At 36.9% G+C, this 16,665-nt stretch overlaps 1 protein-coding gene across 2 annotated transcripts; it reads right to left on the bottom strand.

Moving 5' to 3' along the window:
- Positions 1-152: 152 nt before the first annotated feature.
- Positions 153-15,276, bottom strand: ap3s1 (adaptor related protein complex 3 subunit sigma 1). 2 transcript variants are annotated; one of them, XM_047800025.1, is made up of 7 exons: positions 15,058-15,276; positions 10,418-10,509; positions 10,227-10,338; positions 10,067-10,138; positions 9,500-9,607; positions 6,390-6,431; positions 651-773 (listed from the first exon to the last, which is right to left on the bottom strand). In XM_047800025.1, the coding sequence occupies exons 1-6, from the start codon at positions 15,124-15,126 to the stop codon at positions 6,396-6,398; spliced, it is 489 nt and encodes a 162-aa protein (XP_047655981.1). In that variant the 5' UTR covers positions 15,127-15,276; the 3' UTR covers positions 651-773; positions 6,390-6,395. The 2 variants fall into 2 exon arrangements, with proteins under 2 accessions (XP_027023173.1, XP_047655981.1); XM_027167372.2 differs by lacking the exon at positions 6,390-6,431 and having other exon boundaries at positions 153-773; positions 15,058-15,271.
- Between the last annotated feature and the right edge of the window lie 1,389 nt (positions 15,277-16,665).

Genomic DNA, 16,665 nt, shown 5'->3' with positions numbered 1-16,665 from the left:
ACACACATGTATGTATGTATGTATGTATGTATGGATGGATGGATATGTATGTATGTTCCTTCCGATGCATGTGTTCATGTGTATTCCCTTGAAATAAGAATTTTCTATTTTGATTTGCTTGGTATTACACTACAGTGTACCATAAAAACAAATTAAAATGATGCATTTTTTTATTTTGTTGTGGAAAAAAGTAGTAACACTCACATGCACTAATTAAGATAAGATCATTGCTTGAGTAAGAAAAGATAAATTATATATAAAATACTCTGATTACATACAGTATAACACCAGTAATACAATTAAAGCATATACAGCATCACTTGGATGTTGACATAACCGAGTAGAGTTTTTAGTTCTGCTGTACAAAGCATTATAAAGACACAATCTTCAAATACTGTAGCAGCCAAAATGTTGGGACACACCTTCAGAAAGGCCACTGGAATGTAAATAAATAAATACTTCATTTCCATAAAGTTACAAAAAAAAAAAAAAAAAAAAAAAAAAGTGAGAGAGAGAGAGACATAAATGGCATTCCAAGACCAAAAGCAACACGACAGGAGATCAAACAGTACCTTCTTAACAAGATATTCACTTTGTTTGGTAAACATTTAGCAAATACTTTTGCCCATCCTTGTCCACTGCTGCTATTTAAAAGATGGCAAGTTTGGCACTTTTATGCTGATGTCTCCGATGTTGATGTTCTTGGGCATTTCTGGCAGGTTCATGTTCTTTACTGCTGAAACAGCACGTGCAGGAGCCCCTGCAATGCCAGCCTGTGAACACACATGCACCAACACACAGTAACAGTGGTGTTTGAACCATGGCATGAAAATAATAATCACACAAAAACAGACAACACGGATCACTCGAATCACGTTTCACAGACACGGTCGACGTCACACGAAATGCAAAGCACATTACAGATGGGTGCAAACTGGCATTCCTGTTCTCACAGCTCAATATGCACATGCATGTCTCAGGTCAATTTCCATTGTAACTAAGAGTAAGGCAGAGAAAGTCGTAACTATGGAAACTGAACATGTTATCAAAGGATCAATGAGTGGTCATGAATTAAAAAGATGGCCTTTAGTGAGAATTTTACAAATCTAAACTGACTAAAGCCTTTAAGAACTGGGCATGAAAGAAAAAGGAAATCTAAAAAGAAAAAAAAAAATCTACATTCCACAGAAGATTACAGGAGTTTAACTTGCTCTAAATCATATCTTAAAAAAGACAATTATGCCAAGCTGGAAAACTGTCAAGCTCTACAGAAATAAAGCTTTTCCTCATAATTATGCCCTTATAATAAAGCACTGTCAATTCAAACAAATGTACAGTTCTTGATCCAAGCGTCACTAACATTAACAAGCCAAACTATTAGGCATTCAATTCACTAATCACACCAAATCACTCCTGCCATTCTGAGACCTAGAAACTCCTGCTTCACTGACTGCCAGATGTGATCAAGCCTTCTTCAATACTTACAGTTCAACGGTTCAATGATGACTAATATATTGGAATATCAGTAATATGTAGATCACTAAAAATTAATTTAGTTTTTACATGGACTACAATTCCTAATAAATAATTGAGAATGATTAATCCTCTAGTCAGTGTAGGGAATTAAGTCCTCTTAATTCTTAAATACAAAACAATATAATAAAACAATACTACCGATTTCTGGCCCAATCAGAGATAGACCTGTTTTCTGTTTCAATGATTTAGGTTCATTTTTATTTATTCATTTTATAAATGACATATTTCAAAGCAAAATAAACACACGTCTTAAATTGTGGATGTAGTATTTCGGACCTACAGTATGTAGTATTTAAAAAATAATAATACATTTTATTTATTTTTTTAAATTCTGCCTTCTGTCCCTTTCTACAACTGATCCAAGAAACCGAGAAACTATACAAGGTCTTCAAAAGCTCTAGGATTACAATTCTATTCCTCTGCATACTCTCATAAGACAGAATTGCAGGAAGACCTCAATACTGGAAAGGACTACACACTCGTGAATAATTCACACTCTCGCACTGACAGCCAGAGCAGCAGTGAGGAATTCCATGCTCAGCATTCGCTAAACCATTTCTTTCACTGGCTTTGCTACAATATGTGTATTCTGAAAGACCCTTTTGTTTAGTGTGAATAACTGTGCTCACATACTACATCAACATGCTATGAAGTCAGTAAAGAGGTGAAATATTTGTCCTAAGACTGCGTTATAGACTGTTGTCAAAATCATACAAACAGATGCACAGACAAAACTCAAACTCTCATTAAAATGGATGTATGATTTCTAACAAACGTACAGACACGAGGTAAAAACTGACTGACTACAATAGGTGTGAAATAATCATGCATTTTTCTTTGAGCTTTGGCGATTAGTGCATTCACTGAAAAAAATAGTGTAACTCTAAAAAGTAACTCTAGCTGAAACTAAGCTAGTGATGGGCAATATCAATATATTACTGCCATGCTTCTTTTAAATTAGACACTTATTTGGAATATACTAAGAGTTTAAAAGAATTATCCAGACCCAGAGGTGTCCAGACCAGTCTTAATGCACAGACTACCATATCAAACACTTACAACAATCCACATCCATGCTAAACCACCGGCTCTGAACCAGGAAAAGTGGTTCTTAAGTAGCACCAAAAAGTTGCTGGTTTAGACTTAAGAAGCGCTTGTGTCAGAGGCTGGGGGCGGGGCTACTGTTAACGCATTGGATAATGTACCTTAAGTATACTAATGTTTAATACACTTTTACTTTACCGCGATATGATAAATTATCAGCACACATGATAGCAGGTAGCTACATGCTAAGGCTAACTTTTTTCTGTGTTAATGATAAAATAATGTTATGTACTTTCTTGAGTGCAACCTCCGTTTATACAAATTACATGGAGCTGCACGTACACATTGGATTCGGCGTGTTTGGATGCCAATGTTGGTTCACAAAGCCATGAGCATTAACAGTAAAGCAACATCCACCATTGTTGATGTTTTTGTGTTTGCCACTGCTGCGCTAATGTTGCTGTGTAACGTGACACGTATACAGTGATGTCAGACTCGGCTCTGTGATGGCTCTCTAACCGATGGACAGGCAAACCGGTTCTTTGAACTTTGAACCAGCTTTGAACCAGCACCAGCACTAGCTCTGAACCAGCACCCGGTTCTTTCTGTTGGAAAAGGGGTAAGTCTCCACTTGATGGAGAAATATCAAAAAAGAAAACAATGTTGGCAAAACTTTCATTAAAAATGTCTGTTAATTATTTAAGATGGGAATATCATAATCTACACAAGATGCAGAAAGGGTCAGTAGTTATGAAAGGAACCATTTCTATGCATTCTGGATAACTACCGGTCATGGAGAGAATCATCTGAATCTTTCTTTTTGCACATGCATACACACACCAAATTCTTCATCACACAGTATGATGCATGGTGCAGCATTCTGTCAGAAAGTCACTTCCCCTGGACTCTTCTGGCCAGCTCAGTGCTGGCCCTCAAATGACCATGGAGGAACCATGGAGGTTTACATTCAAGGATAACCATCCAGAATAACCAGTGTTATTTTTCCTCCTTCTAAGCACTAGAGGCTTGGGTAAGGTATGCCACAATATTAAAAGGAACGGGAAACATTCGCTTGGCAACCCATCCCAAACGCACTCTTTTTCATTAGAAAATCCTCCAGAAATTTTGTGTAGCTTCAGCAAGCTAGAGTCTGAGCCACTCCCTCTGAGAGAAGGGCACCTCTCTTTGTGAGATTTGGGGTCCTGGGGTAAGCTCTTTTTTGAGCTCATAGTGAGGCCAAGCACCACGCTGTGAGAAAGTAAGATGGACAGTCCTGACTGAACTGGTCCTTGATGTGGAACATTGAGAGAGGTCATAGTGTACAACTTTGAATTTGAATGCTTATCAATGAAATACAATAGGATAAGCATCTTTGTTCTTTGTTTGGCTGAAAAAATACAGCCATGAAAACAGGCAGCACAGACCCACCGTTATTGAACAGCCTGCATAACATTTGACAACTATACTAAAACCAGTTCAGCCGTCTCAAATTTACATTTGGATAGAAAGACTGTCCTTCCATTGTTTTGGACTGTGGGGCCTGCTATTCATCAGTCCAACACAGAACAAATGTTCTGGGACACAGCAACAACTTTCCTGCGGGGTAAAACATCCAGTCACAAGCCCTGCTCTTCTTTGCTATACTCTATGGGACATGTTGGTGTTGGAATGAGTTGGGGCCCAATGGGGTTCGGGGGCTTGTGCAAGCCAGGCAGAACATTTCAGAGTTGTGGTGGCCTAAATGTGTATTGCCACATGGATAACAATGCTATAGGCCAGCAGTGTTTATTGCAACATCATGACGTGGTGGAGAACCTTGCACATACATGCACACATGCAAAACAAGGGCTTTTGCTTGTAATTCGAAGTACAAGTCAGGTTTTAATTAATGTAGACTGGGTTTATTTTAGCGCTTACAATGTCACTTGAAAGTTTGTGAACTCTCTGGAAATGTATATATTTCTACATGAATATGACCCAAAACATCATCAGATTTGTACACAAATCCTAAAAGTAAAAGAAAGTGAATGCAATCAAAGAAATGAGCTGAAAATTAGTATTATACTACTTCATTTAATTATTGAGACAAATGATCCAGCATTACATAGCTTTAACTGGCAAAACTATGTGAACCTTTGTGCAGCAATAACTGCAAGTAAAGGTTCCGGTAACTTTTGATCAGTCCTGCACAATGGCATGGAAGATTTTTATTCCATTCCACAGAACAGAACAGATTGGACACTGGGATTTTAGTGGGTGTCCCCACATGAAAAGCTTGCTTCATGTACTTCCACAATTTTCCATTAGAATAAGGTCAGGACTTTGACTTGGCCATTCTAAAACATTATCATAGTTTCTCTTTAATCATTCTTTGGTAGACAGACTTGGGTGCTTGTGTATTACCCCTTTTTTCCTTGAGATTCAGTTCATGGACAGATGTCTTGCCATTTTCATTTAGAGTTCTCTGGCTTAATTCTGAACCCATTAATGATGGCAATCTGTCCTGGCACAGATGCAGCAATACAGGCCCAAAGCATGATACTACCACCACCATGTTTCACAGAAGGTATAAGGTTCTTATGCTGGAATTTAGCATTTTCCTTTTTCCAAAAATAATGCTTTTCATTTTAAACCAAAAAGTTTCTATTTTGGTCCAATGCCTCCACAAATTATTTTTCCAGTAGTTCTCTAGCTTGTCCACATGATCTTAGCAACAGTAACTCCTTTTCTTAAGTCTTTAGAAATCTCCCTTGTTTTTGCCATAATCCACTTCCACAAACACGCGTCATGAACATCAGACTTTGATACATCTGTTCTTTTTTGATATATCGCTGTTCTTCTCTTATCTGACCTTGAAATTAAATACTAATCCAATAATATAATATTGGAACATTTTCCTAAATAAAAAAATTAGCAAGTAAAATACATTTGTTTTGACTGGGTTCACTTTGTCTGCTTTTGGGAAAATCTGAAATTCAGAAATTTCTAAAGGGTTCAAACTTTCAAGTGAGACTTTAGATTCCATTGTGCTTGAAAAGTGATCTGCCTGATCTGGTTTAAGTTAAAACTCTTCAAATTCAAAAACTGCCCATCACTAGACTGGGTTAATATGAGATTAGAGGGCAAAAATCCCAACTTTCTAATATATCTCAAATTTTTTTTAGATTATTACATGATAAAGAACTTTACATGAAAACAAATGTGTTTGAGTCAGTCAGTCATTACCAATTATCAATGTGCATCAGCAACCTTGTGAATATCCTTCATCTGGGAAGGACGTACAGTAACAAACTGTGTACACGGTACTTACCAACTACATAAAAGCTAAGGAAATATGGATGGTGTCCAAAATATTTTTGCGTGTGATCCATATTATGCCATGATAAAATCTACTCTTAGATCTGAGGTAAACACAATATAAGCAAGTTCCACATAAAAAATAAACAAATCTGCTGCATTCTTCCATGTTATCCTGAGAACGAACTTTGTTTTAAAATGAAAGTCAAGTAGCAGGCACCATTAAAACTGCCAATTTTCAGCGTCTGAACAAAAATCACCGGTCATAGCAAGCGTTCAATTACACAGAAGTGTAACTGATGCAACACAACCAAAACATTCAACATTTAGAACTACTTGAGAGTTTTAGCTTAGTTATTGTCTTTTGATGGAGAATGAGTATGTTTATGCGTTTAAAACAAAAACACCAAGTCTAAATGAAGGTACGCATTGTACCTTCTAAATGTCTAATATTCGTCCTCAGGATGTGAAAAATTGTGTAAAATTACTTGGTTGGGAATTCAGAGCAGTACCTGGGTCTACCTGTCCTGTCTGGGGGACTGAAAGATAAACGTCTGCAAGAAGAGAATGGAAAGAACTAGAGAAAGTCAGGAAAGAGGAATGAGGAATGGCAGTTAAAGCAGATAAGTAATCACAGTTTGTAGAGCTGAAAGAAAGAGTATAACCCATCTTAGACCGCAGACTGGAAAACTGAACTATTTAATCTGTTATTAGGCATGTGCCGATAATACTGTGATATTCAAAATACAGAATATGTTTATTATGGACAGTTCAAAATACTGTCACTATCGCTGTGTTTCATTCAAGAGGCAACAGTATTTTAACAGTGTTTGCACACTCCTCAGATAATCACGACCTACCGCAGCCTACAAGTAACAATCCTTCAGAATGCACATATCCTGTGTAAAAAAATATTGCAATTCTTACTGAGAAGAAAAGAAGGATAAGCTTCCTCAATCATGTTGCTAGTTCCTCGGAATTCGTTCCATTTGGCTTTACAAATGCAAACCAAGCACAAGCACTAAAGACATGGAACGTACCAGAATGCTGACTTGACACAGCACAACCTCAAGCTGCTTCATTCACTTTATTTACATTACTGTATAAAATGTTTCATCTATAGGTAATACCTTAAATTCACTGGTTCCTATTCAGTAATAACTGGGCAAAACTGTCCATCTATTAGTCCATTATTTAATAAGAAATTTCCTATAAAAGATATTTTTTGAGTACACTATATGGCCCGAGGTTTGAGGACACCAGACAATGTGTTTGTTAAAGATCCCAGTCCAGATTTCGTCTCCCTTTGCTGTTATAACCTCTACTATCCTGGGAAAACTTTGGCTGTGGCACTGTGGGATTTGCTCATTCAGCCAAAATAGCATTAATCAAGTCAGACACTGAACACAGTCAGCACTCCAGTTCATCAAAGGTGTTGTGGCATTGAGGTCAGAGTTTATTTGACTATGATATAAACCAGGGTACATGGTACAGGTGCATTGTCATGGTAAATTTTAATTGTCCCAAATAAAGGCTATGGGCATTACATTTTCAAAGACCCCTGGCTAAAGGTGTCTACTACTTCCCAATGAGACAGGCAAAGGTAAATATTTTTTTTCCTCAGCACTATATTTAAAAAAAAAAAGGTTGTGGAATTATTGTTACATCAAAAAAGTATGTCAGCACATGCCTCACATACCTAAACTTCAGAGGTTAATAAGAAATCGTCCAAATTTTTGAAATACGCAAACAGAGCTGCTTCATTTTATCCAATAATATTAGACATGGAATTTGAAAACATCTCAGCTAACATTTGCAAACATCTCAGCTAGCTTTAGTAATTTTTGAAACATCATAGTGGATAAATTTACCAAATATATATGACTACAATTTCGTTTTAAATCCATGATTTCGGTGCTAGCGGTCTAGGGTAGGTTGTCAAAAGAGAGAACAAGCAAGAAGACTTGATGTTTGTGACACAAGGGTGCCTAGAATGATTCAGACATTTACTCACATATTCACTCATTTGTAGTGTTAACAAAAAAAATAATAAATTTTTATTATTATTATTTTTTTTTTTATAAATTACGCTGGTTAATCAAATACATATTTGCACCCATGCAACTACTACACTGAAATCCAGTTCATTCATTTGTCGTGTTATCAACTGAAAACCACTCGGAAAAAAGGTCTGCCTTTGGAGCACAAACTCAGGACCTCGGACACACAGTGCATGGACATGCACACATATAGTGATTAGTATCTGGTCTTAGGTGTTACTACATCTATATAATTTAATCTGCTATTTTTTATTTCTACATTTGTGCATGTGAATAAGTGCAAAATAAAAAAAGTCTATCATAACTAGACAACTTATAAACACTACTACTTGCCTCTTGCAACAGTGACATATTCGTGTATATGGTATAATCCATTCTAGAAATAGATAAATCCTTTCTTGATTCAATGATATATAATGAAATACTTTATCTGCTTTGATGTGGATTTCTGAGCACTTCAGTAACCAGTGCAGTTAATGGACTGCACCAGCTACACTACAAACAGTAATAGCTACTCATTTGTATGACAGTGTCCATAAGCAAGGACTAGCTGATCATAGCATGAGTGATGCATCTGTGTAATCCATGGTGGGTACTGTACTGTAGTGCCAGAGTAACAACGATGATACAATTTTGCTGTGTGGGAATGCATGATTCTGACGCATGATGTGAAAAGAACTTTCTGGACAATCTGCACAATTGTATGCATTGCTTACATGATTCATGAACATGCAGATTTGTATAGTAGGTGTTCCTATTAAAGTGACCAGTGAGTGTATTTATAAATACACTGCACAAATGCAAATATCTAAAAATTCTTACTTGATTTTGCTACAATCAGATTTTCCTTAAGTTGCTTAGGTGCAAATAAACATCCCAATAAATCTTAAATAAATAAATAGATAGATAGATAGATAGATAGATAGATAGATAGATAGATAGATAGATAGATAGATAGATAGATAGATAGATAGATGTCAGATCTTTGTCACTAACGAACAGCAAATTATAGCACGAAAGCAAATGTGCCAATTATCCTGTATACCAAAACAATGAAATTTGGCTGCAATTTACATCTATGTTAAAAGAAAAACAAAGAACCAGAGATATTACCTGCCAGAGAATCTATAATGTAATCTGAATCATTCTAGCAACCAAGCAATGTCTTTGACTCACCATCAAATCTTGTCATCTTTACTGATATCACCCCCCACAACCTTCTACAAATTCCCTCTGTAGAAACAGGAAATCTAATGACGTGAATGTAATAGTCATTTTGGAGCTGTGTTCCATCTAGCTGAAACACTCAGTGAGAGAAGCAGCAGTAATCATGTGGGTGTCTGTGTGAAGTCAGAATTTGATTCCCACTGTGGACACTGTGAAGAACTCTGTTTTAGAGCATCGACTGCAATTTGCAGCTTGAGCTTTTGGTGTGGAGCACAGCATAGCAGGCCAGAGAGCCACAGACAGTCATCACAAAAGGGCATTCTGGGACATGCAGTCCACACACAGTCATGCCTGCACATTCCTAGGGTAGAGTTGCATAACTGCATGATTCTTACCTCAGACTTCTCAAGTTTGTTTTGGGAATCCACTTGTGTAATGATCTCGTTCATGTTGGTCTCGAGGACCATGCCACCCATCACCATCTCAGACAGGATGTTGTGTACCTGGGAAAATTTAAGCCAAATGATGAATATTTGTAGCTTGTGTAGACACAATTTGATCATTTTTAAACAAAAACTATATGGCCAGAAGTATATGGAGACCTGATCATCGCACCTATATGTGGGATTTTCCCATACTGTTGTCTACAATGTCTTTGTATGCTATAGCTTTACAATTTTCCTTTACTGGAGCTAAGAGGCAGTTCCAGCATGACAAATGCTCCTATGCACAAAGCGAGCTCCATGAAGACATGGTTTATCATGGTTGGCGTGGAAGAACTGAATCTTACTGAATCCCAGGCCTCCTCACCCAACCCTCCCATCAGTGCCTGACCTCACTATTACTTTTGTGGCAAAATGAGCACAAATCCCCACATCTGATGGCAGACATTCACATACTTCTGACCATAAAGTGTAAGATCAGTGGTCTGTCAATAGAAATGCTTCTTTATCATACATTACCTTGTCTACATGGAAAATGAGGTCAAGCTCACAGACATTCTCAAAACATTTGTCCAGCGTTTCCACAAACACCTGCGTGGTGACAAATAACACAATTGACTTCAGGGTTGAACCACATCACAACAACTATGAAATAAACTGCAGGACAAAAAAAAATTACCTGGATTAAGTCTAGAATGCCGAGTTCGCTCTCTGAGGAGTCCACACAGAATACAAAGTACAGTGTCGCATAGTGTCTGTAGATCAGCTTGTTGTCTGATCCGCCTATTAACCTGTGTGTATATAAGAGCATTCGTTATTTTATCATGTATCCAATACGCTATTCTTTCAAAAACTGTGTATGATTCTTACATTCCACCCTCAAGAAAATTGCAGACGTTCTCATCCCGCTTTGATACCAGGTGAAATGTTTCCCTGATGATCTGCTGCTCAGTGTCTTCACTCTGGATGAGAAAATGTAAACACTTGAATTAAGTTGGTATAACATTTCTCTTTTTCATATTGAAACAACAGATATGCTAAATTGCTTTCACTTAATGTGAACGCAACCCGGAACAAGTTTAAAGTCATGAATTTCTCTTATTGCAATTTTGTGACACAAAATCAAGCAAACATGAAAATATTCAGTGGAGTTTGCAGATGTGTTTCACAGATGTGGGCCAAGACATCACAATGTAGATTCAGCCAAAGCCTTCTTTAATTTAGAGGTTTAAAACCTTGTGCTTCAGTTGCATCAATTCAAGAGTTTTGGTTTAGTTTTAAGTTTTTAATTTATGACCACAACAATGACGGAAAAGAAAACTCCATGTAATCTTGAAGAGACAGACTAACACAGACTTAAAACATCATTCAGGTCCATATAAAAAATTAAATTAAAATGTGTTCCATATTTTTTTAAACTCCACAGAAATCCAGTAAAAATCACACAGTCACATCTACAGTATGCTGCTCATTTAAAAAGCAGAATCTACAAAGATATCATGCTTATTCAACCTGCAGCAGCATGACAAAACATTGTACAACATGAGGGAACAAATACACACAGAAACTGTTCTGGAAGATCACTATGAATGAAGAGAATCTGCAGCATGAGCACTTCTTTGGGTCTTTTGACATTTAAGCACCCTGTTCATGACTGGCTAAAACAATTAGCTTATCACCTTGTTAGAAGTGTAGAGCAGATTTTCTTTTCATGCTGTTATAATTGATTAGACAGCCCTGAATAGGAACTTGTTACAACCTGAGTGTGATCAGTAAATAACTGAGAGGGTGCATGGCTCAGGATTCTGGTAGCTCTTTAACGAGACTTATTCAATTCATTGTTAAACTTTTAATCTCACTATCAAAAAGCCAGAAAGCATGTGCTGTTGATCTTTCTGCTGGCAGTAGGAATAGCTGCTGAGGAGTCTTTAGGGCACTTTATACTCTTACACATCCTCCACTCTAAATGCACACTAGAGGGCACTTTTTCACATTTTACAGTTTGTTTGTTTTTTAACTTTGAGCTAGAAGGTATGGCTCTACCCCGACCCTGAATACCTCAGTACCTTCATGTGATGCTTATATTACACACCTGGTGTTACTCCAGGGTAAATGTATGAAATGTATGAAAGAGGTCAGTGAGTTGCTCGCAGCTGAACAGAAACTTTCCATGACCAAATATTTACTCAGCCATTAATCAGCCTGTTTGCTTTTAACACAACACACTCATAATAGAATTTGAGTTTTTCAATGAATGGCAGTCATTTTTGCTCAGGATTTAGATTATTGCAGCACACATGTGCTGTTATTCAAAATGGAGACTTGTCTTTTACTAGGAAAATCCCATCTGCTACAATCATTTGAGAATTATTAAATATACATAATGTACACAAAAGATTCCAAAGTGAGAACCATAAAAGTTTAATCGACTGAGATTACTTCTAGACAGTCAAACTGTCAGCTCAATCCAAGCAGGGAAGAGCAGAAGTAATCTGATCTGACAATGGCTTTGGCTCAATCAACATAAACACATGCAGCCTTCAGTGCTTTTATTCAGCCAGTTGATGGAGGGGTTTATATCTGAGTGTACACTTACCAGCCCCTTTTTAAAAACATAAGACTCGGTATCATTGTAAATTGTTAACAGCAAAATTGGAAATGTAAATGCAAAGAATTTGATGATGTGATTAATTACAGAGGAGGAAAACGGGTGTTGAGATAAAGAACTGCAGCAATAACGTCCTTATGGAATGTCCAAACCACCTGCTCTAATGTACTACAATAATAGCCTGCAGACAACACACACATGTATACACACACCCACACACCGAAAAGTAAGATTATGTATATGGGCTTGTAAGAAAAAAAAACTGGAGGGTAATGGGGGGTTGGGGGTGTTAGAAAGGCCCCTTGACTAGTAGTAACTCTGCACTCATTATATCTTGCTTAATCCAACTCTTTCGGTGCAAATCGAGGCAGGAATACTGAAATTTCACCTTTGACAAATAGCTCAGTCAGTCACCAAGCACTCAGAAGCGATTTCAATATTCAAGGATGCAATATTACAAGCTTCTTAACTTACAGAACTGATCTAACTAATATACAATAACCAGGAGCGACATAAATCAGTCATCAGGTAACACACGAGTCCTCACTGTAGTCATGTAAAATGAACCTCTAGCTTCACTACATGCTCTGATACATTTGGTCATTAAACAGCTAAAAATCGTCCACCTTCCCAGAAAGATACGATTTCACATCCAGATGACTAACACAGCTCTTTAAAATATGATCGTCTATATTGACTGCTGTCTGTTTCAAAAGATGATTGCTTAGTCCAGTGACTATGAAAACTAGCACAGAAAAAGGTCAGTATATTCTGACATATAGAGAACCAATTAGATTACAATAAGATGAAGTTTAAGATCCTGAAGGTTGTGATGAGAAAATACTGTACAAAATATCAGACACTCTGTATTCTGTAAGCAGAGTGACAGAGGCTTAGATCACATGCTTCAGGCAACGTGTGGAGAGTGACCAGCTTTTTTTACGAGCGTTAATCAGAATGCATACCAGTTAAAAGAAAAACATCAAAACATCAAGCAGCACTGATTGAAGAATGGAATCAGTGCCCATTTCTGTGCCCATATTTTCTGATCTCTTTCCTTCCTAAATTTCAGTGCATAATACTGCAAAACTACGCTTTGAGCTACGAGTTTGGATGTCTTAAACATTCATTTTAACCGAAGCTGTAAAAAAGGAATTTGTTCCTATTCTGCTGCCACCTCCACCAGCTTCACTGTGTGCCGAGCACATCTATATGAACTTCAACCGTGCAAATTTGCCAGTCTGTGAACTGTGGGTCAAAAGAAAACAAGGTGGAAATGCAGAAAATTTTATTTCATATGCATCACACACAATAAGACATCTCACCTTTCTTGTGTCCCACAACGTTCCCTCGTCACTCACAGTACATGTGTGTTGTGAAAACTAATGGTGTCATTATCAGCTAAAACACATGCACAGATTTCTTCACTTCCTGAACAAATGGGAATCGTGGCAGTTTCAGTGCAACAGACCTCAGAGCTCCTCCTCCAGAGTCTTGGGTTCAGTACTGCGCTGCTCATCCGGCGCCACATGACAAATTTCACCTATTGCTCAAGCCCTGTTCTGTTTCAGACTAAAGTGCCAGTGTGAAAGCACCCATAAGCTTTCACTGATAATCACATTAAAAATAATTATTTAGAATTATTTATTGTTTGTTCAACTGTAGGTTTAGTGGAGAACTGCAGAGCTTCGAGTGCCATTTGGTAAAAAAACACACAAAATGTTTCACTTTGTGTATACAGCTGTGTTGAGAAGCACTGTACAGTGTTAGCACATCAGTGATGTTATATTCAGATAGCCAGATAAGACGTTTTCTCTCATCCTATGGTGTGAGCCCTGCTGTGTCTAATACCAACCTTTACCATGTTCATTCTCAAAAACAATACGGATTTGAGTTACTTCAAAAAAACTATAATGTTATTTATCTTTTATTACATCAGCCTGTCGGATCACTTTGTACACTCCTATGTTCACCTCACCCACACTTTTCTTTTTTCCTTAGAATACTATTTGATCTCATCTGCAATGATGCGCATCAGCATTAGACGAATAAATAAAAGCTCAAAAAGATTACTTTAGCCAGGAATTTAAAAAAAAACCTAAAATTCTGGTCATTAAATCTACCTATTTAAAACATTTCTGCTTATGATAAATAAATAGGCACTTCAATAACAGATTTTATGATGATGATAATGATGATGGTGGTGTTCATTTATTTCTAGTTAATTCATTTGAAAAAAAAATTGTTCGTTCATTTGAAATCAAACATGCTGATTGGTTTGTAAACACACGTATGATGGTGTTTAGCCTGAAAAGTCTCACTGAATCACGTGTCAAACACAAGGCCGAGTCACGTGGTAACCCGAACCCACCACAGTGTAAGAGTATCTGCTCTCAGCATCACACATGATCAGAAAGATCACATAACACACATGTAACATGATCCTCTCTTAGTTAGGATTTCAGTAGCCCGTTTCAGCCATGACACTTTAATTGTCTTTTTCAATTACAATTTAATCGATTCATATCACGATACGTTCACTGCGCAAAAATCACTTAACGGTCAGGTTGTATTTTAGCTTATACAGCGACAGCAAAACAAAAGATGCAAACAGGTGTACAAACAAATGCTAGGCAAATTATTTGGTTAAAATATGCCAGCACGCGCACTTATTTTGACTAGCCAGTTAGCTCCAGTCGTTACTAATAGCAACAACAAGCTAGCACTTTTTAGCCTGTAAATAAAAATGACATGTTGTCGAAATAGCAGAAATGTACAGAACTAATTATTGCTCTGGGAGAAATGAGTACAGACTTTTCTCACAGCTCACCCGGGTTCGTTTAACTGGATGCTCAACTTAGCCTGGAGTTTGCTAGCTAGCGTTAATGAAACTCATACTTACGTAATGTTCATAAAATTTCGAAAGCCTGGGTTTCCCATGGTTGTTGAATATTAATATGGCTTTTATCATGATATTGTTTATTTAGTAATAAACTATACTGTCAAGTCGACGTCCTCAGGAACGGTCCGCTCTGGTGTTAGTTTACCTGAGTGAAACTCCAGCACAAGAGCCACTCGACTGAACAGAGGCTCAGCGGAAGTATACAATGATAATAGTGCGTGATGTGCAGGATACCGCGACCGCTTTACTCATATCCTAGCGCGGCGTCTCAAAAATAAAAGTCACTAATAATAGTTACGTGTGCAGGGTGCCATTTTAATAATAAAAAAAGAAAAACAGTTAATTTTTTTCATTCACTTATAATCAAACTACATTGACTCATTTATTCGTTTAATCTTAAGAAGGATTTTATTATGTACAGGGTTTATTATATACAGGAATAAACCCTTAATGTGGATGACTTTTAAACATACACACATTAACACCTAAATACAATCTGGAATCCACAGGAAACCCTTTGTGAGATCTGCAGGAACATGGGAACAATGTGCAAACACAGGACCTTTGATTTGTGAATCAGTAACACTTACTGTGCTATTATTATTATTATTATTATTATTATTATTATTATTATTATTATTATAGTACATTATAGTACTAGCAAATAGAGCCTCAACAAATAGTCAAAACGACAATTAAATTTAATGTGAAAAATTGTCACTGTAGATTTTTATATTCTGGCTTTTACACATGTCTAGCCCAATGACATTCAATTTAATTGTTCACAGCTCCACACAGCTAACTTACACCTCAGATGTTAAGACTGTTAGGACAATTATGACTACTAGGCCATTTTAAAATGATAGACTCTACATTTCAGTGGGTTTACCATTGCGTAATTACTAAACTTGACCTCATAAGGTAGCCTTCCACAAGCTGTTCACAATACAGTGGCAAAATATTGGCTCATGCCTCCTCACAACCTGGTGTAACCCAGCCTGGTTGGTGGACCCCCTTGCTCAGACATGCCTTTTCATTTCAGAACACAACTTTTCTGTGGGTCTGTTCTATTCTGATCAGGGCTTTGCAATAACATACTGAAATTGTGCACATCATAAAAAACAGCATTCTATTAAATATTTATAAAAGGTAATCACACTGTTTGATCAACGAGGTACCAATCTGTGCAACCCATAGGGTTAAAATATATAGAAAGCAGAAGGACACTTTATTAGTAGAGAGTCTGCACCATTACCAGGATCATCTGCACTTGTGAAGTGATCAATAGATTTTGAACACCACTGACACTATAACAGAATAGGTTACATACTTACACAATCATGTTATAACCATTAAAACTGATAAACAAGCTGATGAACACTGTGTCATTCTGCAACTGACCTTCTGCATGTTGTAGCTTTCATACATCTTCATCTTTGTCTTTTTTTTTCTTTTTCTTTACAGTTAGCATAACTTCATTTAAAATTTGCCTTTTCATTTGTATTTGTAGAATGTTCCTGCTGGTTATTATCACAAATATTTATATAAACCTGTAAGTAAAATTTAATTAGGTGTCATTATAAAAATCAGTTTGTTGCACTGCACACA

This window comes from Tachysurus fulvidraco, chromosome 14 (assembly GCF_022655615.1).
Source record: "Tachysurus fulvidraco isolate hzauxx_2018 chromosome 14, HZAU_PFXX_2.0, whole genome shotgun sequence".
NCBI lineage: Eukaryota > Metazoa > Chordata > Actinopteri > Siluriformes > Bagridae > Tachysurus > Tachysurus fulvidraco.
Note: the sequence above shows the minus strand (reverse complement) of the source record. Positions and strands in the feature narration are given on the sequence as shown.